Source organism: Balaenoptera ricei, chromosome 7 (assembly GCF_028023285.1).
Source record: "Balaenoptera ricei isolate mBalRic1 chromosome 7, mBalRic1.hap2, whole genome shotgun sequence".
Lineage (NCBI taxonomy): Eukaryota > Metazoa > Chordata > Mammalia > Artiodactyla > Balaenopteridae > Balaenoptera > Balaenoptera ricei.
In genome coordinates this window covers 117,512,163-117,535,344 of record NC_082645.1, presented here as the reverse complement: position 1 = coordinate 117,535,344, position 23,182 = coordinate 117,512,163, and the positions used below count along the sequence as shown (strand labels likewise).

Below are 23,182 nucleotides of genomic sequence, written 5' to 3'. Positions count from 1 at the left end.
CTATGTTTAATGCAGGGTTTTAATTCGGTGTGTAATTATTCATTTGGTAGGCACTTTTCCCATTCACATATCTTTTCCCTGCTCTGAAAAAAGTTGGTAAGTTGGGGAAACATTGGGGAAACAGGATTTTCTAGTACTTTGTGCAAGCTGGAGTTTGATGCAGATGTTATGGGAAAAGAACATTTTTTTATCTGCTAAAAACAGGAGGTCACATTAACTCCTAGTACAGACACATAAAAATGTGATTATGGGTTCTAAACAGAACGCAGTGGGCTCCTAGTTAACACAATGAGATTTCTAGGAAGTGATGCATAAATTCTTCAAAAATGACACATTTCTCACGTTTCATTCCAATTAAATTACTGAGGCAGCTAACAGCGAGGAGCACAAAGTACGGGGGTAAAATGAGGATTTTCTTCTTGTAACTGTATCTCTGTGAAAGTATATTTTTATGGGAAGCAGTTAATATTACGCTATTATTTTTCAACTGCGCTGGAAGGGATATCTTGAGCCTTTCTTGTCGAGAGCTCTCCCCGGAAGAGTCGGTTCCTTTGTTTCCTGGGTTTACTAATAAGGAGGGAGAATTGCTCCGCAGGCTACGGCCCCAACCCGACTCTCTGGAGTGAAAGACCCCAGCCCGAGAGGGGTTCCGGGTGTCGGTCCTCAGGGTCCTTAGGGTCGGGCCCAGTAGCTGCCCACGGGCCTACGGCCGCGTGACTCAGATACGCCCGGAGCTCCACTTACAACCTGCGGCGCGGGGCCGGGGGTAAGGGATTGGGGGTCCGCACCCACCCGCGATCCGCTAACACGCGGGGCGGGTCCTCCCGCGCCTGGCCCAGGTCTCTGGATCCTGAGTGCCCCGTGGCCACGCGGGGGAGGTTCTCCGGGTGGGCCTGGAGGGGGATCTAATTGGGGGGGGGGAAGACCTGCTAGGCCAGTCCGCCGTGCCCCCCCCTCCAGGCGAGCTTGGGGGCGTGAGGGTCCAGCCCCGCTCCCAGGGCGACGGGGCTCAGGGCTGCTCCCCCGCAAAGGAGGCCAGAGGAGCGCAAGGCCGCCCGGGGGGAGGCGGGAGGGGGCGTCGGAAGACAAAAGGATGTGAAGCTTTAAATTCAAAAAGATGTTTTTGAAAGCCTCGTCCTGGGGTTTGAAAGGCGCACCGAGGACAGCGGCAGAGCGATCCCAATCAGAAATGCGATTTGAAGTCCTAATGAACTTGATTGCGTGAACATTTATAATCCCCCATGGCCCTAAATGAAATCAGATATAATCAGAAGATACAGGGAAGGGAGTGTTTACAGCCGACGCCGGGCGGCTGCGGGACGGGGAGATGCGGCCCCGGTATTGATGTCGAAAATGATGGATAACGCGGGAATGGCAAATATACTATTTGTCTAATGGCTCGGCAATTAAATTCCCCTGTAAATGACCCATGCCTCATTTCATCCTAATCTATGGAATTTTGATTGAATTCGTCAGCTCTAATTGAAAAATACTGCACTTTAATGTCTGCATTGCAGTTTCAGGACGAGAGTGGTTTTAATGAGACAGTGCCCCCCTGACCCGGGAATATTTGAGACTTTTACTCGGAATTTAAAGCCAGAAGATTGCTCAACTGAGCGCTGCGATATCCACCCCTGTATCCGCGTTCATCTATCTCCAGACGCGGTTTAATAAACGCACTTGGGGATAAAAGCGCCCCCGACCCTCGCGCCCACGTGGCAACCAAGGGGCGCCCCCTCCCGGAGATAAGAGCGGAGGGGGCTCGGGGCGGCGCAGTGGGGGGCCAGGGGAGGGGGCCTGTCCCCTTCCCCGCCCCGGTGCCCCGCCCCGCCGGCTCCCGGCCCTATCGCTGACCACTGCCTGCGACTTCCCGGGCCGAACTCAGGCAACCCCCGCCCCCCAGGAGGCGGCCCAGCTGCCTGTGACCCTTGCACGGGGAGATGGGGCCGACTTCCGACGCGCTTTATATGCAAACGACGAGGCGAAGACAGCCCTAAGAAATTAGCTACTTGCCGAAGCATATTTACTAGATTGAAATGAATTAAAGAGAGACATTTTAAGTCGTGCCAACGAGATAATTGGGCCACATTAAAACTGGAGATGTTTGCCCCTTTCCATAAAAAAAGCAAGCCGGGGGTGCGGTAAAAATAGCCCCCCGCACCTGAAACGAGATCAGGCCCGGCTGCTCAGAGAACGGAAGTCTGGGAGTGCGAGGGAATAGTCCCGGCGGGGACCTTGACGCGGCGACCCTCCAGCCCGGCTCCCCGGCTCCAAGGGGCCGATCCCGACCGAGGCCCGCAGGGGGCGCCGTCGAGCCAGGGTCCTGCAGAGAGAGCAGAGTGCTGCCGAGCGGAGAGGGCGGGTCAGCCCTTGGTCCTTGGCTGGCAGCTCGCGTCCCGCCCCCCAGCTTCGTCCACCCGCAGCGTCCCCACGGGGCCGGGATGGGATCGGGATGGGGGCCCTGGGGAGATGGAGTCTGGGGGGAAGCAAGACGTCAAAGTGTTCAGGTTGCCCACCCCCTCCCCAAAGAGGAATGTATTTGAGCTTTGTTCGTTTAGCACATGAACACAGTTTACAGATATTTTATTTAAAGTAAAATAATCTGAAATGACAGAGAAGTCATCTCCCTGGGCAGGCAGTGCCTAGCGCCCTTCTAATGCTAAACTTGGTGATGAGGGCCGACTGCAGAGGGACGCTCCGGGCGGGGCCGGCGACTGTCGGAGGCAAGCTGTGCCGACGCAGGGGTGGCGCTTCGGGACCTCTCTCCTCCCGGGGGAGGCCTCGTGTGTCGTTAAGTACTGGCCCGCATCCTGATCCGTTGGTGGCCGGTGCTTTGTTTTCAGTGCTCAGGAGCCTTGAGATCAGCGGCTGCCTCAAACTGATACTCTCGCTCTGAGCGCACAGGCTTGCCGCCCTGGCGGCCCCGCGTCCACCCAGCACCTGCAGCGCTCCGGGGCTGGCGGGCGTGCTTGCAATTTAGAGACCCTCCCGAGCATTCGCTCCGGGCCAGGCGCCCTGCCACCGCGTGCTACGCGATCTAGTTCAGACCACCCGTGACATAAGCAATCTGTTAATTATCTGCGTTTTAGGAATGCAGTCAGGCCGCTGATGAGACAGAGCCGGCATTCCCGCCCATTACGCGGATGGAAAAACTGAGGCCGGGGTGAACTCAGCGGTGCACCCAGGCCCCTCAGGCCCAGGTGTCAGAGGGTTTCTTATCCTTTCCGCTTCTAGGCCCTGCTCAGGAGGAATCAAAGAACTAGGAGAACTTTACATGGATTTTAAAGAGAGACGATGTGGGTTTTCTATGATCACGTCCAAAATCTGATCGTATATCTTAAGGCCTTGCGCAATCATGCAAGTCTGATTTTTACCCCCTCATTTGTGACAAAGCCTTCTCTTGTAGCCTAGACGTTTATAATGAAGAGAAATTGGGACTTTTTCTTGTGCAGTTGCAGACATGAAAAAGGTAGACTCCCCGGCCCTTCTAATTCCGCAGAAGGGGAGCCCGCTTCGGTTCCCTTGGAACCGCAGAGCTGAAACAGGCCCTAAAGCAGATGCCATTATCCGCATGACACATAGGCGGCACTCTAGATCGCCGAGCGCGCCACACACCCAAGGTGCTTTTCACACTAATATTTTTGAAATTTCAAAGTCTTATAAATAAAACTGTTTCCTGCCATTCTCTCATTAATTTATTAATATATAACACTTATTTGACTTCTGTTTACAGATATTAAATAACCTTGTTAGATTATTAAAATTGAAATGTCAATGTGAAATTTGCTTCCACAGTAAATTATCCATTTCTTTACATTTTAAAGTATAAGTTTCCAAATAACTTACAATATACTGAACGAACTGAATTTTAAGGGTTTGGGGGTAAGACTGAAGTTGAACTTTAAGAAGTCTCTCATCTCTTAAGTCTTTTGGGGTTTTCTTGTTTCGTTTTGTTTGCAGTTTAAGTGGGCCTGAGAGAAACTTGAGGACAGAGGGAAAATTATAACAACCAAGAGATGAGGTAGCCTCATATGCTCAGGAGGAGAGCTGAGGGGCAGACGGCCTGAAGGAGCCCACTCACTGAGCCTTTGCCTTTGCCCTGCTATGGGGTCTGTGACTGTCCTGCTATGGGGTCTGCGCCCTGCTATGGGGTCTGTGACTGCTCTGCTGTGGCCTGGTCAGAGCAGGCAAGGGACACCCAAGGGAGCCTTCAGAAGCAGCCTCGGAGCCCCTCTGCTGGTGTCAGTGGCAATGTCCCCTGCAGGTGGAAATCACCTCAGGACAGCTCACCTCAGTACATGGGTGTGAAGGAGCTACGAGAATAACCTCCCAGGGGTGTCATCGTGCAGAATAAAGACTAGATACCGAGACATGAGCAGCCTTTCTTTAATGCTCTGCTCGTCGCTCAGAAACAAAACAAAACACTCTCTCAACAAACCCACACACACAAGGGGCAACATGGCCCGTGCAAAATATTTTCATTTCCTACAAAACCCAGAAATGTCCCCTAGGGAGGTGTGGGGACAGCATTCTAAAGTTTTCGGGGTTTTTCCCACTGTGTCGCAAAGAACTGCGCTCCTCATTCCCTCATTTCCCTGTCTGGTTGCATATGCTCAAGCAGGTTGGTCCCTAAATGAAAACACATGGGGAGGGGCGGTATTAAGTTCTGCTCTCTATCCTGGTTCTTGGTTCCTTCTTTCTCTAAAGTTTGGGGACTTCAGGCTGCACCCACAAGGGAGATACAATTGTTGGTAGCAAACTTATGCAAATTGAGCCTTCTGTATATTTTCAGATGATAAATGGAGGAAATTCAAAGAAATTCTTTTGCTTCGGAGGCCTAGGAGATCAGCATTTCCAATTATTTCTGCAGTCACCACCAAGGAGGGGTTGTATATTGGGGGACATGAGGCGGCAGGTTTTAGAGGTTTGTTTAGAGACCTACAAACAAGGATTCCCTCCTCCTGGTAGGATTCCAACCTTCTCAGGCAGTGACGAGGAGCAATGAGGACAGTGGGTGTGTATGATCGAACCAGGGAACAGTGTGGATTGTCCCAGCTTGGCAAACACAGATGCCCAGAAAGCTGGCTCACCCCCTTGTGGCCCATGACTTACACCCACCCTCAGGTCAGTGAGCAAAGAAGCCTGGGGAGGTGAGGGCTCAAGGAGTCTGAGTGTCGAGGAAGGGGGAGTTGAGTCCTGTGGCCAGCCTCTACTGACTGTCCTTTGCATGGGCTCTGGTTCTTGGTGGCTTTCAAGCCCCTCATACAAGAAGTCAAAGATCTACACTGGAATTTTCCTCCAATGTGGAATGGGTCCACCCCAGTGGTTTGGGGGTAAGCACTCTTCTCTTCCATGCTTCTGTAAGTTGGGTGCCCTATTATAAGTGAAGTGTTCCTGGTTACCTTTTCAAGTGGCTTCCACATCTACAGTTAGTTCCGTTTAATGGTTGATTATAATAGAACGGCTCTCTCCCCACCTCCATCAGCCCACACCGTCTCCTGTCCTCCCATGGGAAACATCTGTCATTTAAGTCAATCCTCCCCTGAGAGTCAGAGCCGTCCTCTGGGAAAACCTCGTGGAGCTGGGTTGGTCAGTTACAGACATACCTACCCTTGAGGTTCCCAGATGAGCTTATTGATAAGCGAACTTTTTACGATGACCTTTCCCCCAGAAATCCACGGGAGGGATTCGTTAGGAGGAACAGAGGCCGTCCCAATTCTCCCTCCACATTTAGCCAACATCTCTCCCCTCTGTTTACACCCAGTGCCCTGCCCTGTCCGGTGACATCCTTTCTGGCTCACAGTTTCTTAATCAGAGGGGGCAGTAACCAGAGGAAATCCGGGCCCTGCTTTGCAAGCATCTCTGGAGAAAGGAGAAACGCAGTTCCGCCTGGGAGCACCTCTGCTTTTTATCGGTCCCTGTAGAAGCTGAAGTCGGAGCTGCGCCCTTGATTGTGGTGGCAGTTGATCCGAACACTCTCTCGCTTCCTCCAGTGTGGTTTCCAAAGGGTTAAATGGATGAACTCTAGGTAAACCTCGTCCTCTTTAACAGACAACACCCCTGCAGGGGGTCGGGGCCATCCAGGGGTGGCTGCTGGGGCCGTGGTTTGCGAGGGCCCAGGAGTCCCCAGAGGCTCCAGCCTGAGTCCCTTGGCGGGCTCTCCCGGGCCACGCGGTCTCCTCCCGAGAGCTGGAAGCTGGGAGGGCGCACTGCTGAGCCCCGGCCATCGGTCGCTTCCTACTTCCGCATCCACTGGACGCCGGCTGTGTCGGGCCCCGGACCGTCACAGTGTGTCCGGCGCCTTCCGGATAAGGCGGGCGGGATGGGACGGGGGTGGGGGGACAGTAGCTGACCCGGGCGTTCCAGGAGGGTTGCCAGTACGGCGGTTCCCAAGGCCCCCGGCTCAGGCTTGGCGCACCCCCTCACCCCTCGGTGCCCTCTGCCCGCCTCCCGGGCCGCCGTTTACGCGGCCCCGGGATTAGCATCTCTGTGAAGTCCCGCAAACAATGCCCGCTGTGCGGGGAGATGAAAGTCGGGCGCCGGGGAGCGGGGCGCGTTTGAAGTCCCCGAAAGGTGGGGCCGCGGGAATCCGAGGGGGCAGACGCGTAGAGATAAAGGCAGGTGAGAAGTGCCGCGCGTCCTGCGCCTCCCTCCCCGGCGCTCCCGGGCCTGCGGTTCGTGAACTCGCGCGGCCTCCCAGACGCGCGGCCCGAGCCAGCCCCGCGGGAAGGAAGCGGGCGCTACTCCCCCGGCGGCCAGGCCCTCGCCCGAGGCCTCGGCCCCGCAACTACAGCCCTCGGGCCGGCTCCCGGCCTGGGAGCTCCGGGGTGGACGGGCTCAGTCCCCGCTGAGGATCCGCTTTGCCGGGGCTGGGTGCTCCCGGGGAGATGCGTGGTGAGCGCGGGCGCGGGGCTTCCAGGACGAAGGTGTCAGGCGATCCAAAACCCCCAGTGCTCACGAACTCCCCACTCCAAGCTCCGGGGCTATTCTGAAAAGGAACTAGGACCCCTGCCTGCGCCCTTGGACGTCTGGACCCCGGCTCTGGAGCCGAGGCCCGCGTGGGGTGCGGGGGAACCTCGAGCTCCACGCGCTCGCAGCTGGCGTCTGGGTGCGCCGTCGGCGCGTCCGCGCCCGCAGTCTCGCGGCTCCCGGGAGGTGCAGGACCTCCCCGCCCTGGTCCCCAGATCCCACCAGGGCTCGGCTCGCGGGCCACGCGGCCGTGGCTCCGCCTGTTCCTCCGCGCTGGGGTGGGGAGGGCAGCGCAGGTGTGAGGGTCACGTTTCCCCGACTGCAGTCCTGCGGGGAACAATTTCCAACTTCTCCAAGGAAATGCAAAAAAAAAAAAAAAAAAAAAAAAAAACTCTTCACGTTTCTGGTTTGCGGTTTTGTTTCTGCTATTTTGAGGGTGGGCGACAAAAAGCAAAACTTTCTACAGAAGAATGTCGCAGCACACACGGTGCTGCAAAGTGTTTCTTCTTCAGGGCGCTTTAGAAAACCCCCCTGGTCCTGCTTTCTGCACGGCCAAGGAGCAGAATAATGAAACCAAAGACTTTTATTTTATAAACCACTTGATCTTTGCTTGGGAAACTCTATTAATTGAATGGGTTTGCCTTTTTTGCCAGTCCCCTTTATCATTATTTATGGGCTTTAAATTGTTTAAAGTTCCCTTGACGTTCAATTTACAAGTTTGGGGACTTTTTTTGTTCTGCCTTTTGTCCTGGAGAAAGACATCGTGTTGGAAGTGCTTTGAAAAGCCAAACATGAGAGGTTGGCAATGAAAGGGAAGCGGGCGAGATCCCTTTTAATTCCGTTCTGTTGGTGAATGGCTCTTTTACATAATTGCAGGAGCTATTTCAAAGCCAGCCAAGGGCTGACTTCACTTAGAACCACATGGAGTCTATTTTGGGCTTTCAGATTTAAAAAAAAAAAAAAAAAAAAATGGCTGAATAAAATAGTTTAAAAAGATGAGGCTTCAATGCTTTCTGCTACTTGCAAATTGGTGTGTCTGATGGGGAATTTTACACAAGCACCCCTTTGTAAGTGCGTCTTGGGCTTGGGAGGGACTGTTCTGGGTTAGCTGGGTGTGAATCCCAATTGCCCTTCCATAAATAAAACCCATCCCAAGCTATTTCCCAACTATTGCCAGGAGCAAGAGCTGCGGCAATGACCTAATGATCAGGCCACTCAAAGTCCCTATAAATAAAAACAACATGGTTGCCCGAGAAACCGGCCTGTAGCCTGGGACTGGGCGGCGGGCCGGAGCACCCGGCCAGCCAAGCCCGCGGGTTTCTCCGCACCCACGGAGACCTGGGGCTCCCACGCTGCCTTCTCTCCACGACCACCCGGGACCTCGACCCTGGCGGCATCGTGCAAGCGCACGGTTCGCGGTGCTTCCTTCTCCGGGCTGGACTCGACAGGCCGACACAAGTTTGTTGCATGAATATTCATTTACTTGGGCATTGAGCATTTTACACTCAGCCTCCATACACCTGCGTGCAAAAGCTGACTGGGACAGCCCCGAAGCGTGGCGACAACTTAATTACCATCACATTTACTGACGTCTGATGTTTTAAGTGGCCTAATACGGTCTTGACACCAGCTTGGCACCGGCCGAGGAAAGTGTCCAGGGGCTGGGCCAACTTCATCCCGACTGGAGTTTCCCCGGGGGAAAAAAAGTTCACAGAAGTTAACTGGAGTTGGAGGATGCAAGGTCTCCCTTCGGGTGCATCCTTCGCTCTTCCTCCTCGGAGGGAGGGGACAGGGGACACCTAAGGCAAAGTTGCAAAGGTCTGTGCCGGCTGGTTTTCCCGCGCAGCCTGGGCCGAGCTGAATCACCGAGAGCTCTACAGTTGGAGGGCGTTCCGAGCTAGGCAGGTCGGAATCCGAAGGATGGATAAGCGATGTACCTGTCTCTCGCTGCCCAGAAATCTCTCCGAGGGGCAGTGGGAAAACTCTAAAGGCTTTTATTATCCACTGTCCCCTCGCTCTGAACGCTTTGTAGGTAGCTCAGGTGCCCCGAATGAATCTTGTTAATCACGGCGAAACACAAGGATCCTTTTATGACGCGAACAGTCGTTTGCTAAGCAGTTAAGCATTAGATGAGAAAATATGACTGCACTGCATTCGAGAAAAAGCACACTAGTAAATAAAATTCATATTGATGAGAATTCTCTTAACTCACTAATAAAAGCAGATTAGTACTATAACCCCTGTAGTCAATACTTTCCACGGCAGTTTATGGGTGCAAATAATATGCCATCAAATTATTTCAAGTGTACCTATAATTCAGTGGACCTCAATCTTCTTGCTGAACTTTAAATGTGGAATTATCACCAAAATAATCAAAGGAACCTCTGTCCCTTGGAGGGTAATCAGGGGACGGAAGTCCCTAGAACAACATTTTTACGCCCAAATAGCAAAGTGGATGGCAAATCTGCTTAGGTAAAATGAGTAACAGCTTACACAGACATGCCAGTGTCAAGCAGCGAAGGGACCCGGCTGTATCAACGTAAATCAAGCAGTCGAGCGTTTTGTTTTTTTTTTCTTTATTCTTCAAAAAACAAGGTAACCCTGCCCAAGACTGTGTGACTGTAACTATCTCATAATGAGAGGGAGTATTTATTATGCTCATAAAGAAACCAGACTTTTGCCCTGGGCTTCGATTTTTTTTTTTTTTTTTTCTTTTCCTTTTCTTCTTGTGCTTCTTTTGCAGGAGTGGAGAAAGAGGGATAGCGCTTACAGAGCCCACAGACGTCTCCTTCCCCGTGGATCCCAACGGGAATTCATTTCCCCTCTCGCCGCCTAAGCCACCTCGGGGTCTGGGCGTGAAGGGAGTGGAGGCAATACAGGCAGCGCCCTAATGAATTCCTTTCAAACCGCCTGCGGCCGGAGCCATCTATTACTGCGGCCTGGAGTGGGGAAACCCGCTGGAGACGTCTTTGTCCTGGTGGGGGGGGCGGGGGGAGGAGGCGAGGAGAGGGAGGGCGGCTGGCGGCGGGGACAGCGAGTTTTCTCAGCGCTCCGGGGCGCCGAGGATGCACCCTCCCCTCGCTCCTCCAGGGCCCGTTGGGTGGGCAGTGGGTCCCCGGCCAGACTCCCGGCTGAGGAGGTGGTCCAGGATTAAGACGTCCCCCAGGGGGCCTTCGGGTTAAAGCCAGAGAAAGAAGAAGAGCGAGAAAGAAGAGCTTCAAAGAATCAGGTCGATAAATTCATAAAGATCGATTCATCTTTATCTTCCAATTAAATGTGCTTGTAAGTGATACATAGCACACGTCCAACACGGGCCAACTCCCCAACCACTAGCTCCTTGGCGTGAGCTGATTTTTAATGACCGGCGTAACAGTGCTCTTCTCTCCTCTCCTCCCCAGTCCGGTGCTTGTCGGCCGTTCCGGGCGAACGTCTAGACCCGGGAAGTTGGAGCCGAGGCCCTGGAGGCGCGTGGAAGCCCCGCGCGCGCTGGCGCGCTTGGCACGGTCTGCCCTTGCCACGAAAGGATTCCATTTTAAAAAGGAATACAAGAGCTGAAAGTTTTGTTTTTATCATGGTGAAGGGGATAAGAACATTCCTAACACCCAGCCCAACCCCGCCAATTCCCTTACTCCCAAATTCTGGGTTTTTACCATTGTCCAGACAGGGGAAACATCTTGAGGGAATCGGCTGCATCCTGCAGTAGGCAAAGGGGAACCGCGCACCCTCGAGTCCTCGCGCTGGAAACCTGGCGGCGGCGCCGGGGTGAGCGCTCCCTCCGTTCTCAACGTGCTTAATTAGCGCCTATTTACAAAACGCAGCTTTTATTTGCGCAAACATCATAAAGCTTTCATCAGGATAATCTCACGTTATACAAACTGGAGGCACAGCAACTCCCCCCTTCCTCCCCGAGGATGGAGCAGATAAAGGACTCGCTTTATTATCATAATTATCGTGGCTGTTATTTTGGTGCGCGCAGGCAAAGTGTGTAAATAGGTGCGATGATTAAGAATGTCATGAAAAATGAGAAGGGATCGCTCACTGGAGGGCCCAGCTCGGGATGGGGGCATCAGCAGCCTCCCCGCGCCGCCGGGAACGCGGGGGCGCCTCGAGCAACCCGGCGGGTTCCCCGCGGCGGGCAGGGGCTGCTAGCTCCCGGCCGGCGCCCTAGGGGCGGACCTGGAGGGGCAGGACCTTGCCCCCAACTCCGGGAACCTCGCCCGGACCCCGGGCGCAGCAGCAGCACCCAGCAGGTTTGTTCCAAAGCACATACTAAAGAAACAAAACGCCCGCGGTTTAGACGCGGCCGTCGCTAGCCCCGAAAGCCGCCCTCGGAGGCGGCCTCGTTGAGGCTGCCGAGCCCCGAGTTTCGAGCCTAGGAGGTGCCAGTGGCCCCTTTCAAGTTTGTGCGGCGCGGGCCAGGCGCGCAAGCTCCGGCTCTCCGGGCCGCGCGCTGCGCTCGTGGCGTCCACTGCCTGCTCTCGGCCAGCCCTGGTGGAAGGGGCGGAGCCCCACTTTCGCCCCGCCCACTCCTGGCGCAGCCAATAGGCGGCGGCTCCCGGCCCCACGTGAGGGGAGCCCGGCCCGGCAGCAGGCAAAATGTGAATGAGAAAGAGGAGCGCGATTTAAAGGTGCTGGTGGCGCCCGCCGAAGACAAGTGCGCCAGCTTCGCGCGCTCCCCAGCGGCCCGCAGGAGGCGACCGACAGCCAGCCAGCCAGACGGACGCGCAGACGGCTGCGAGCCCGGGCCGAGGGCCGCGGAAGCGACGCGCGCGGGCTCCGACGGGCAAACGGCGGGCGGCAGCTCCAGAGAGCGCCGCGGGGCCCGGGCGCCCGCTCCACTCCGGGGCGCACGGCCTCACCCGCGCACCGCCCGCACCTGCTCCCGCCAGGCATGCAGCGGGCCCAGGACTGAGGGGCATCTGCTCTCCGGGTCCCGCTCGGCCCCTGCCCGGTGCACCAAGCTGTGCTCCCGGCGCCCGGCGGGCTTCCCGGTGGCGGCGCGGCGCGGGGACTTTTCGCCTCTCGCGGGCCTCCCCCGAGCGCGTCTATGAGCGCAGCGTTCCCGCCGTCGCTGATGATGATGCAGCGCCCGCTGGGGAGTAGTACCGCCTTCAGCATAGACTCGCTGATCGGCAGCCCGCCGCAGCCCAGCCCCGGCCATTTCGTCTACACTGGCTACCCTATGTTCATGCCCTACCGGCCGGTGGTGCTGCCGCCGCCGCCGCCGCCGCCGCCCGCGCTGCCCCAGGCCGCGCTGCAGCCGGCGCTGCCGCCCGCGCACCCTCACCACCAGATCCCCAGCCTGCCCACCAGCTTCTGCTCCAGCTTGGCGCAGGGCATGGCGCTCACCTCCACGCTCATGGCCACGCTGCCCGGCGGCTTCTCCGCGTCTCCCCAGCACCAGGAGGCGGCGGCTGCCCGGAAGTTCGCGCCGCAGCCGCTGCCTGGCGGTGGCAACTTCGACAAGGCGGAGGCGCTGCAAGCCGACGCGGAGGACGGCAAAGGCTTCTTGGCCAAGGAGGGCTCGCTGCTTGCCTTCTCCGCGGCCGAGGCTGTGCAGGCGTCGCTCGGTGAGTCGGCGGCGCGCGCGACCCGGGCGGGAGGGCGCGGGGGCGCGCCAGCTCCGTTTTCCCCCGGGGACCGAAGGGGTGAGGCCGAGCCCCCGCCCGCCCCCCGCCCCGGATCCCCCGGCCTGAGGAGCCGGAGGATGCAGCGGAGCTGCGCAGCGGGGCCTCCGGAGGGCATTTAGAGCCACGCAACAAGCTCGGGGGCGGGGGGGGGGGGGGCGGTGTGCGCATTCAGAGCCCCGGGCCAGCTGCTGCTCTGAGCGGCAAATTTATCTGCTGGCGAGTTTGGCCGAGTCTTGCACTCCCCCATCTCCAGCGCTGTGACCTGGGATCCCGGGTAGGTTTCAACCTTTAGGGGAGGGGGGGTTGGGCTGCGCGTCTTTGCAGGGAGGGTGCCGAAGGGCGTCCAGACCTATTAAACTCCTTTACCGGGCTTGCTGCTTGCCTGGGAGAATCGGATTCCTAGGAGGCTGTGCGTCCCCATGTGTGTGCTGGGGTGTCCGTTGGGAACTTCTTCTAAGGCTACAAAACTTCCCTTTGACCAACATCATCTGTCTCAAAAACCGACATGGTCTGGGATCTGCACCTCCGTGTGCCCTCCGCTCTGGCTGCGATGAAATTGAAGTTCACAGAATTTTGGCGGCGGCGGCGGCGCGGAGGGAGGTGGGCGGGCAGGATGAATCGTGAACTCCCCCTCAGTCCTCACCCAGCCCCCACCCCGGGGACAAAGAGGACGCCCTCTTGGGCCTCACGCCTCCTGTTACTTCTGCCTTAAGCTGCGGGAGGCTGGGAGGGTGCAGAGGAGGCCTGGTGGCCCCTTGAGTGATGGTTCTGGGCAAAGGGCCGTCGCCTGTACTGTCTCCTCCTCTCCCTTGAGCTTTCTCACGGCCCCCCCCCCCTTCTCTACCCCTCAAAGGCCAGGAAATCACAATGTGTTAATGTCACAGAAAGACAATCCGCTAAGGGGAGAAAATGCCCGAGTGACGGTGGGAAAGGGAAAGGAAGGCCAGTGTGCGAAATGTAATAAAACGCCGTTTGGTTTTGCTTTCAGTCGGGGCTGTCAGAGGGCAAGGGAAAGACGAGTCAAAGGTGGAAGACGACCCGAAGGGCAAGGAGGAGAGTTTCTCGCTGGAGAGCGATCTGGAGTACAGCTCGGATGACAATCTGACTGGCCAGGCGGCTCACAAGGAGGAAGACCCCGGCCACGCGCTGGAGGAGACCCCGCCGAGTGGCGGCGGCGCGGGCAGCACCACGTCCACGGGCAAGAACCGGCGGCGGCGGACTGCCTTCACCAGCGAGCAGCTCCTCGAGCTAGAGAAGGAGTTCCACTGCAAAAAGTACCTCTCGCTGACCGAGCGCTCACAGATCGCGCACGCCCTCAAACTCAGCGAGGTGCAGGTGAAAATCTGGTTCCAGAACCGCCGGGCCAAGTGGAAACGGGTGAAAGCCGGCAATGCCAATTCCAAGACAGGGGAGCCCTCCAGGAACCCCAAGATCGTCGTCCCCATCCCCGTCCACGTCAGCAGGTTCGCCATTAGAAGTCAGCATCAGCAGCTGGAGCAGGCCCGACCCTGAGGGCCCAGGGAGGGCCAGGGCCTGGACCACCGTGGAGAAGCCACAGTGCCCGAGGGAACTCCATTGTGGACTCCACCGTGTTTGAAGCAGAACTCAAAGTCACCCCCCAACTTCGGACGTCCCAAGCAAATTGAGAGTATATTCATTAAACAGGCTTGAAAGACTGCTTTTGAAGAGGCTACAGCTACACCTGAAGACACACTAAATATTTATTATACTATCCTACTTTGTACATTAGATATCTATATAGACTGGATCTCAGCTGCTGTATTTTGAAAGTTATGGGACCCAACTACCCAGTAATGTCCTCCAGCCACATTCCAGAAGAGAACAAAACCTCTGCTGTAAACCTGCCACGCATAGCAGCCACTTTTCCATACTTTTCCAAAGGTAAACATCACATGCAAGAACAAACACTGGGGTCTCCACTTATTTTTGTTTCTATTCTGGCTTTTTTAGTTGACTGAGAAGCAGACGTTTTGGGGCAGCCTGGAAATTCGCTTTGCTTTGGTTTTGCCTGGCTTTCTTTCCTGGGGTTGCATATCCTATGAGCCATGTCTGAAGCACGTCTCCGTTGTGTTTAATTTATTTCAATGTAGCTTATTTTCGTATAAGTTATGACATTAAAACAATCTCAGTCTTGTGAATAATAAAAAGGAGAGAGAGAGAGGGAAAAGACCAATTCTTGGGTCTCATAAGTTTGTCCAGATTTGACTGTTTAGAGGGAACCGCCTGCCGGCGTGTGGCCAGGCAGCTGGTCTGAGACCAGTACTGGATGAACACCCCGTGTCCAGGGCCTCGTCAAGCTGGCCGGACATGAGCCGCATAGCACCTCACCAGGCTTGAAATAGGCCAGCAAGAGCTCCAACTGGGTTATCAACTTGAGCAAACCTAATTTTCACCTTAGAAATCTAACATCTTACCCTCTGCTCAGCCTAACCAGTACCTAGGAGGCTGGCAAACTTTGGCCAGAGGAGGTGGGCGCCGGAGGAGGGAAAGTGAGTGCGGGTATGGGTGGCTTTGCACAAACTCCTGATTCTCTAAATCGACGACAGCCGGGGAGGGAACGCGTTTCCTTACAAACATCCCGGACCCGAAAAGAAGCGGTGCTCGCTCGCGGGGCAGGGCCGAGCACTCATAAATCAGCCTCCGGGCGTGATCTTCCGACAGGAGCACAAACCCAACTAGCCGAGCTGGGCTTCCCGGCAGCGCTCCGCTCGGAGGCGGAGGCGGGCTCTGAACGCCCGCGGGCCGGGCACCTCCCTCTCCGGGCGGGGTCGGAGCGGGGCGGGACCCGACCACCGCCCCACCCCGAGGAACGCCGGCCAGTTGGGGGGCCGGTCCGCGGGGCTGGGGGTGAGAGCTGGGCACCTCCCCTTCCTCGGGGTGGGGGGCGCGGCCGGCAGGGCGCGGGAGGGGCGTGTCCGGATTCCCAATCCCGCTCCCCGACCACCGCGGACCGCGCCCCCCGAGCCCGGCCAGTCCCGCGCGCTGCTCCTTTCCCGACCCGAAGCGCCCGGCCGGACGCGAGCGGCCAGGCCTTCCGGAGACTGCCGCGGACAGGCCGCGGGTGACCCAGGGGCGCGGTGCCAGAGCCCGCGCGGCCACCAAACCAGCAGCCCGAAGAGCGAAGAGAAGCCGGCGGCTTCGCCAGCCTCAGCCTTCAGAATGGAGGCCGGGGAACGGATTGCGAAGCAGCCGCGCGCCTCGCTCACCGCGGTTCTCGGTCCAAGAAGGCGAAATCCATCGCCGTGGGTCAATACTAATATTGACTTAATTTATACGGCTTACGACCCGTCACCTCTGCGCGGCGGAGGCGCGTTGGGGACCGAGGTTTCAGCCCGAACTTCAGGCGCGCGGTGAGGGCCGGGCGCGACCGAGACACCGATTTCCGCCGCGTTCCCAGGATTTCCAGGGACAGAAGATGGCCCGGGCTTGGATTTTGAGCACAGTGATACTGAGTGGCCGTTCCTCCGAGGGCCTCAGTCCGCTCTGCGGGGAGCGGAGAGCTGTGGAGGCTCCTTGCTGCCCCCCACCCAGCGCCCGGGCCGCTCCCTGCCCGGCGCACGGTCCCCAAGGCCCCGCCGCTCCCGCCGGTAGCCCGCCAGTGATCGCGCCCGGGTCGCCCGTTGGCGTCATCTGCTCGCGGCAGGTCCCCGCTGGCCACTAGCCGCCGCCGCAGCAGTGGAGGCCCGTGGAGACGCCGTCCCCGCCCCCCACACCCGGGCCTGTCCATCCCCAGGCCGGATATGTGCCCCTGGCAGAACCGCGGCCGGTGGCGCAGAGTCCGGGCCTGAGGATCTGGGGGGCTGCGGCCTCCGCGGCGGGGACGCCCCCACCTGGCGCTCCGGGTCTGGGGAAGGAACCCCGGGTGTTGAGAGCAGGGCACTCCCCGCAGATCCTGGCGTGCCCCCCATCCCATGTACCCTTGCACCATAACAGGTGTAACCCCTACCCACCTTCTCCAAAGCCCATGGTAGGGATGGGAGGCACAGAGTGGAGGGGCCCAAAGCCTCGGCTTCAAAAACCTTGGGGGGAAAGTGAAGCTCCTAGCAAGGAGGGGGGTGCCTTCAGGGAGCCTCATGGCGGGGCTCAAGCTCCCAGGCCCACCCCAGCTGCGCTGGTCCTTGGCCTTTGGAAGCAGGAGCAGTAGAGGGCCTGGGGCTACCCTAGCCTGGTGGACACCGCGGCACCGGCCACCGCTGGGCCCCCCTGCCCTCTCTGGGCTCCGTCTCCCTCCTCCCCAGCCTCTGAACACCGGGCGCCCCTGAGAGCCCAGCGCGGAGGCCCAGGCCCGAGAGACAGGCCGAGGGGAGGAAGATAAACAAGCGGCGCTTGATGGCCGCTGTCATCATGGCCGTCATCATGGCTTTCATTTGGCTGCCTAATGAGTCACATCACAGGCAGAGAGAAAAATTGTCAATCGCCCGGGCCCTAATGAATTTTTTTGCAAATTGTAATCAAGCCAGGCCGTCTCAGCTGGCTGATTAATGAGACCCACGAGGCTCGGCCAGCACCTCAGCTTTTTATTCCATCCCGTCCTCTCTGCACTAAATTAACAGCAACTTGTCTGAGCTTCAAATTAACTCCCAATGATTAATTCTGATGGGGGGGCCTGAAGAATAGCTTGTTCTAATAGGCTCTGGCCTGAGATGCTGTTGGAAATTAATACACTTCCCCTTTGGCTGCCGGCTTTAATCCAAGGTTGGGTTTTGACATCACTATATTTGTTGTTACAATAAATCCCACTTACATCTGCAGATCAAATAATTACGCTCGGGAGCGCCGCGGACCTGCACCCACCCCCTCCCTGCGCTGGGGCTCTTGAAGCCTGTCCGCAGCCTGCATCCACCAACCAGGGTAGGGATCCTGGGGGCGGGGGGCGGTGGTGCGGAGGAATAGTCACCCAGCCCCAGCCCTAGGCCCTAGCCTCGGGGAGCTGGGTGCCCCTGGCCTTTGCAGAACTGAGGGTACTTTGAAAACCTGCAGCCACGTCTCCACGTTCTGGGGGCAGGGCCCTCTTAGGTTGGTCTTGGGCCTTAAGCAACCTCCTGCCCCTGCTCCCCGCTGGGGCTGGGAGAACCCCTCAGAGCACCAGGGCTTGGACTTGCCCACCCCAGACCCGTGCTGGAATTTTTGAGACTCAGCACATGCTTCTGCGCCCAGTTTTTGCCGCCCAGTCCCCAGACCCAGGGTGGTATTTCGCAGGGACTTTTCAGCTAAAGGGGGTGAGGGTGGGGTGAGGGTGAGGTGAGGTGGGGTGGCCTTCTAGGCCTCTCAAGACCAGGTGTGCCTGGCGGAACCATGCCGATTCTACGGCTGTCTGCGCGCCGGCCAGTCGGCAACAGGCGTGTAGCTGGCCGGAGCGCCTGCATCCCACCCTTTCTCTCAGGGTCAGTGCCCGCTCTGTCTTGCGTCTGTTTGTTCGAGCTTAATTGGCTTAATCATTTCAGCTGTGTCTGGCAAGCCTAGAACAGGGCCTCCGGGCCGCTCCCTCCGGCCCCGGGCCTGTCCCAAGCAGAGCGGCGCTCTGTCCCCCTTGGCAGAGGGTTCTGCTGGGTGCGCAGGAAGCCGGGAGGGACACTCTGGCGGCCTCAGGATCTGGCCACCGCCTGACTCTCGCCTCGGGGCCTTCTCAGCTCCCTGTGGCGGCCCCGAGTAGGGGTCTCTAGTGGTTGGAGCGCCGCGCATTCCGCGGCCTTGGCCGCAGAGTCGGTTGCCTTCTCTTGTCACCTGCAGGAGGCTTGGGTGACCACGCGGCCTAGTGGCGTGCCCGCGCTCAGCCTCCCTGGCGAGGATGCTTTTGTGTATGTGCCCCTATTCTGTCCCGGGAGACCCCAGGCCTCTGCCCAGGCATGCGCAGCAGAAACAGGTGGTCCGCTTGGACCCTCTGATGTGCCAGGGCTTCCCACACAGCCAGGGCACAGCGGGGCCTCTTTCTGCCAAAGCTGGAGGCCGGGCTCTGAGGTCTAGAGGGGAGCCGAGGTCTGGGGTCTACCGGGAAGGAGTTGCCGGGCAAAGGGAGGTGGCATTAATCTTCATTTCGGCCCCTTATGGTGTAAACAGGAGAAATATGATCTTGGTAACCAAACATGAATGCAAATCACACCGTCAGAGTAATAAAGCACCTGAAACCCCGACACACAAAAGCAACACCATATGTATGAAGACAACCTGCATAAATTGTAAATTACATCATAAAAATTGATTGCCGATTTGAACAGTTCAGAAGTGAGAGACCTAAGCTGACTTCCACCCTCTCTGGCTTTGGGGAAAGGTCTGGGAGCACATTCCCTTCGATGGGCATCGGACCAAGGTAACTGGGCCCAGGGTCTCCTGCCAGCACTCTGGACCGATCTGCTTGCATCGGAGGTGGGGCGCGCACCGCCGGCTCTGCCCGCGGAGGAGAGGAGAGGCCCGAGACTCTGGAAGCTCTATGAAGTTCCGTGCAGGTGGGGCGAGAGGCGCCACAGGCACCGGGGCTGCTGCGCATCAAGGCCGGGGCTGGATTCCAAAAACCGCCCCACCAGACCAAGGAGTGCCGCCCCTCGACCCCAGCCCTTCCAGCCGGCGCTCAGATGTCTAGCTCTGAGCCAAAGTTCCCTGCGAGGGTGTCCCTCCGCGCGGAGTCGGCTCTGTGATGAGCGAGGGTGTGAGTGTGGGCAGGTGTGTGAGCGCGCGGGGAGTGTTAGCATGTGTGTAGTTGTGCGAGTCCCCTCTCACGTCTAAGCCCGCTTTGCCGAGTGTCTCGGAAGTCCTGGATCGCGGAGAGCCAAGAGTCGCCGAGACCCCGCTGGAGGAGCCGTTCCGGGGCGCGCACTGCACCTTCCCCCGCGGGAAGCCGGGCCTGCGCCTCGGAGCTTTACCTCCACTCCTGTCCCACCGCCTGGAGGCCCCCGGGTCTGGTCTCCGGCCTCCACCTCCCACCCTCTAGCGCACTCCGTCCCCTTTGACCTCTGAGCTCCCCGCACACACCCTTAACCTTTCTGATCTCTGGGATGGCGTCCTCCCCCCACCCCACCCCGGCCTTGGAGCTCTCCCGGGTCTGGACTCTGGGCTGCTCCCCTCCCCGCCCCCGAGGTCCACCCCCGCCTCCTCCTCTAGGAGCTTTCCCCCCCAACACACACAGCTGGGGGGCCGGATCTACCCCCTCCCGCCGAGCAGACCCGGCCCGGAGCCGGGCCACACACCGGACCAGGGAGAGGAACACGAGGCCGGCGCAGCTCCGGCCAAAGCGCGGGGAGACCCTGGCTCTGCCCGAACCGTCGCGTCCCGTAGGCCTCGAGGGAGAGAGGAAGGAGATCGTGATCGGACCCCGCGGTTCCGAGGAGGCAGGGAGGCCGTCGGCCCGCGTGCGGTTGCCCCGCGCGACCTTGCCGGGGACAGGCTCCCGGGCCCGGAGTCCCAAGCTGGGGGCCCATTCAAAGGCGCGCCCGCGGCCGGAGAGCTGCTTAGGGCCCGGGAAGAAGCCGGGGGCAGAGCCCGGCCTGGGGGGCAGACGTCACGCTGGGCGCCCCACCCCCAGCCTTCATCTCTTTATTTCCCGCCACTGCCTCCCGCGCCTTTGTCATGCCTGTCCCGCTCTGGTGTGGCCGCGCGTCCTCTTAAAGGGCTCGGCCCCCCAGCTCGGGCTCCTCGGCCGCCCGAATGACAAAAGCTGAAATGAGATTACACCGACCAGATCCCATTAAGTCGGCCCCCCGGCCCGCGCTCGGGCCGACTCAGATCCCTCAGCCCACCCGCCCCCCCTCTCCGCGCCCCCAGCCCGACTTCCGCAGACGCACCTGGCTCGGCGGCGGGGACCCTGCGGCAGGCTGAGCGCCTTGGGGGTTTGCAAGTGGCCGCCTGACCCCAGGGAGGGAGCGCGGCCCGGGCTCTGAATGACAAAAGCCCAGCCCGGCCACAGCGCGGAAGGAAACCGAGAGGGGCTGCCCCCAGCCCAGCTTGGACTGGGCCTCCCTGCAGGCAGAGGCGGGGTGCAGCCCAGGCTGTCAGAACCCAGGCCAGGTTGTTCTGTATGGAAGTTTCTAGGGCACCTCGCCCATAGGGCCAGCCAGGTAGCTGGGGCCTAAGGTGCACGTAGGAACAGGAAAGACACCCCCACCCTGTACCCAGTGCTTTACCTGCCCGCTCAGCTCACAGTCACTGGGAACACGGGGGGGGGGGGGGGCTCCCTGTCTGCAGATGGAGCAGCCAGACTGAGGGAAGTGGCTCCAGTCAGGGTGTCGCTTGCAGTGGGCCCTGGGTCACTCCAAAATCTGATCGCTCCAGCCAAAAGCTTTGGGTGCTGAGGCCAAGGCCATTGGCACGCACAGCAGCCCCCTGAGTCGGGGGCCAGGGCTCAGGTGTTGGCCTTTTGGGGTAAGGCTGGTCGTGGGGAAGGGCTGGTGAGTCAGAGCTTCGAGCACCCTTGTTGCTGGATATGGGATGGTAGGATGGGCTGGAGGTGCCTGGCCCTGTTTCAAGTTTCCCTTTTTCTTCAAATAAAGAGTCCGTCATCTTTAGATGAAATTGGGTAGATCTTCCAGAGACGGGGCGCAGAGCAGTGCAAAGAACACTGGAGGGAAGTCAGATCCTGATAGGAGCTCCCCTTAGCTAACTTGACCAAACCACTTCCCCCATCTAAACCGTTGTTCCTTCACATGATGACCTGGCACAAGGTTCCAAACTCCAAGACGTCTTGGTTTCTGGGGCGGTTTATGATGAAACACAGATGAAGTGCATGGTAACATCAGGGCCACTGCACAGCCCGTTTAGGGCCTCGGGGCACAGTTTTGAATGCAGAACACCTGGGTTCCCACACTTGGGGGTTTAACTCTCCAACGAAAGCTGATGTGGGCAAAGGGCACTGGGCAGAGCTGGGGCACACAGTGAGCCAATATTAGCCACTGTTTCCATTTGCATCCGAACAGAGGCAGGTTCCCCAGCTGAAGGCTGGACAGAACCAAGGGCTGCATGGCCACCCCTGCCTCTGCGGCTCCTCCTCTGGGTTGGGGTCTGCTGTGTGACCTCAAGCTCCTCGGTGACAGCCCTTCCACCCGCCCAACCCAGGTCTGTCCTGCCGCAGCTGAGGCCATTGCTCGACCCTGTCCTTTGTGGAGATGGCCTGGAGTCCGCAGCACCCTCTTCGCTCACTTGGTAAACGGGCTTCAAGTCCTGCACCGGCACCCTCTGTCCTCAAGGGGCCCGAAGTCTGTGGGGAGGAGACAGCTGAATGGGCTGGGGACCACTGCAGAAGGAGACACCTCTTCAACCCATGAAGACCATTGCAACTCAATTTTTCTCCATGACACCAAATGACTTCAGTGGTCCACATGTGCTATCTGATCGGATCTGCTGTGACATCTTAGCCCTAGAGTCGGGGGTCCCTGAGGCTGGCCTGGGGTGGAGGCAGGACTCCAGCTCTAACTTGTTCTTCTGCACAAAACCCGACAGAGGAGGTCTCAGTGAATGTGTGAATTACGGATAACGACGTGAAGTCTCGTTTCAGAAGGGCCTGAATCATTCCTCATATTCGCACAGTTCCTCCTTGGTACGGACACCCATCTCCCTCCAGAGGAGCCTGCTGGGATTATTTAGAAAACTGGCAAGAGCCCGAGCACTGTGAAAACTAAAAGATAAGCATTTTAAACCCATTGTTGTCGCTGTGCTTAGGCAAAGAATCTCTGAGTCGGGTGAAATCTCGCCAGACTCGTCATTTGGTTTTCCAGTAACTTGGGGCACGGTGCCACCCCCATGCAGAATGACCACAGACCTTCATGCGATCATTCAGAATATTTGTGTTACCAAAGCAATTATTTAACATACATGTATGTGATGATTACTTTGGGGCTTTAAACTATTGATCATTGAAAAATGTTTATCAATAGTTTTGAAGTGCATTTCCATTTTCCGTGACTACGGCTGGAATTTTCCCCCACAACAGTTTTCCTATTTCAGGATTTTGAAAGCTATAAATTGCCAGAAAAGAATGATAATTGCCCATCTTTAAATGAGAAATTGTTAATTTGGGATTTACAAAGGACTTTCCTTCATGAATAATAGTGAAGACAAATTTGTCTTCCTACCTCATCTCTGGAGGCTGCCGTCTCCTTACAGCGCCACCTATAGGCAGGGCATCTCTACTTGGTGTTTTTGGCATCGCTGGCAGGACAATTCTTTGGTATGGGACTGTCCCATGAATGTCAGCGATATGACCCAGTTAAATGGCAGCCAAAAGTGCCCTCAAGGAGAATGCGGCTGTCCCCAGCTGAGAACACTTCTGCTAGGCATGGGGACCCGATGGGCACCTGGGTGCAATGCACACCTTTGGGCACTCGGTGCCAGAGGGGAAGACAGCTTGTTCCGGTGTGGGGAGACCAGCGTGCCCTGAAGCTCATGGGAAGACCTTCGTCCCCAGCCAGTTTGGGCAAGAAAGGCGCACAGGGCAGAGGCTCCTGCGGGGAGGCTTCCGGATGAACAGGCATTTACCAGGGCCTCTCCCCGCACCCCAGTGACCACAGTGGGGCTGCTCCAGGCACCCAGGGCCACCAGTCAACACAGCAGTGTTTGCATGACCAACTGCCTACAGC

At 58.0% G+C, this 23,182-nt stretch overlaps 1 protein-coding gene across 2 annotated transcripts; it reads left to right on the top strand.

Moving 5' to 3' along the window:
* Window positions 1–12,016: 12,016 nt before the first annotated feature.
* On the top strand, window positions 12,017–14,111 carry GBX2 (gastrulation brain homeobox 2). Of its 2 annotated transcripts, XM_059927508.1 has the most exons (3): window positions 12,017–12,543; window positions 12,853–12,873; window positions 13,588–13,696. In XM_059927508.1, exons 1-3 carry the CDS (start codon window positions 12,017–12,019, stop codon window positions 13,694–13,696), a joined length of 657 nt encoding a protein of 218 aa, XP_059783491.1. The 2 variants fall into 2 exon arrangements, with proteins under 2 accessions (XP_059783491.1, XP_059783490.1); XM_059927507.1 differs by lacking the exon at window positions 12,853–12,873 and having other exon boundaries at window positions 12,017–12,539; window positions 13,588–14,111.
* Window positions 14,112–23,182: the final 9,071 nt, after the last annotated feature.

What these genes read in the sequence shown, in the direction of transcription:
- GBX2 (XM_059927507.1), top strand. Translation starts at nt 12,017, where the DNA reads ATGAGCGCAGCGTTCCCGCCGTCGCTGATGATGATGCAGCGCCCGCTG. An exon ending in GGCTGTGCAGGCGTCGCTCG is followed by an intron (nt 12,540 to 13,587) that starts GTGAGTCGGCGG and finishes TTTTGCTTTCAG; the next exon opens with TCGGGGCTGTCAGAGGGCAA.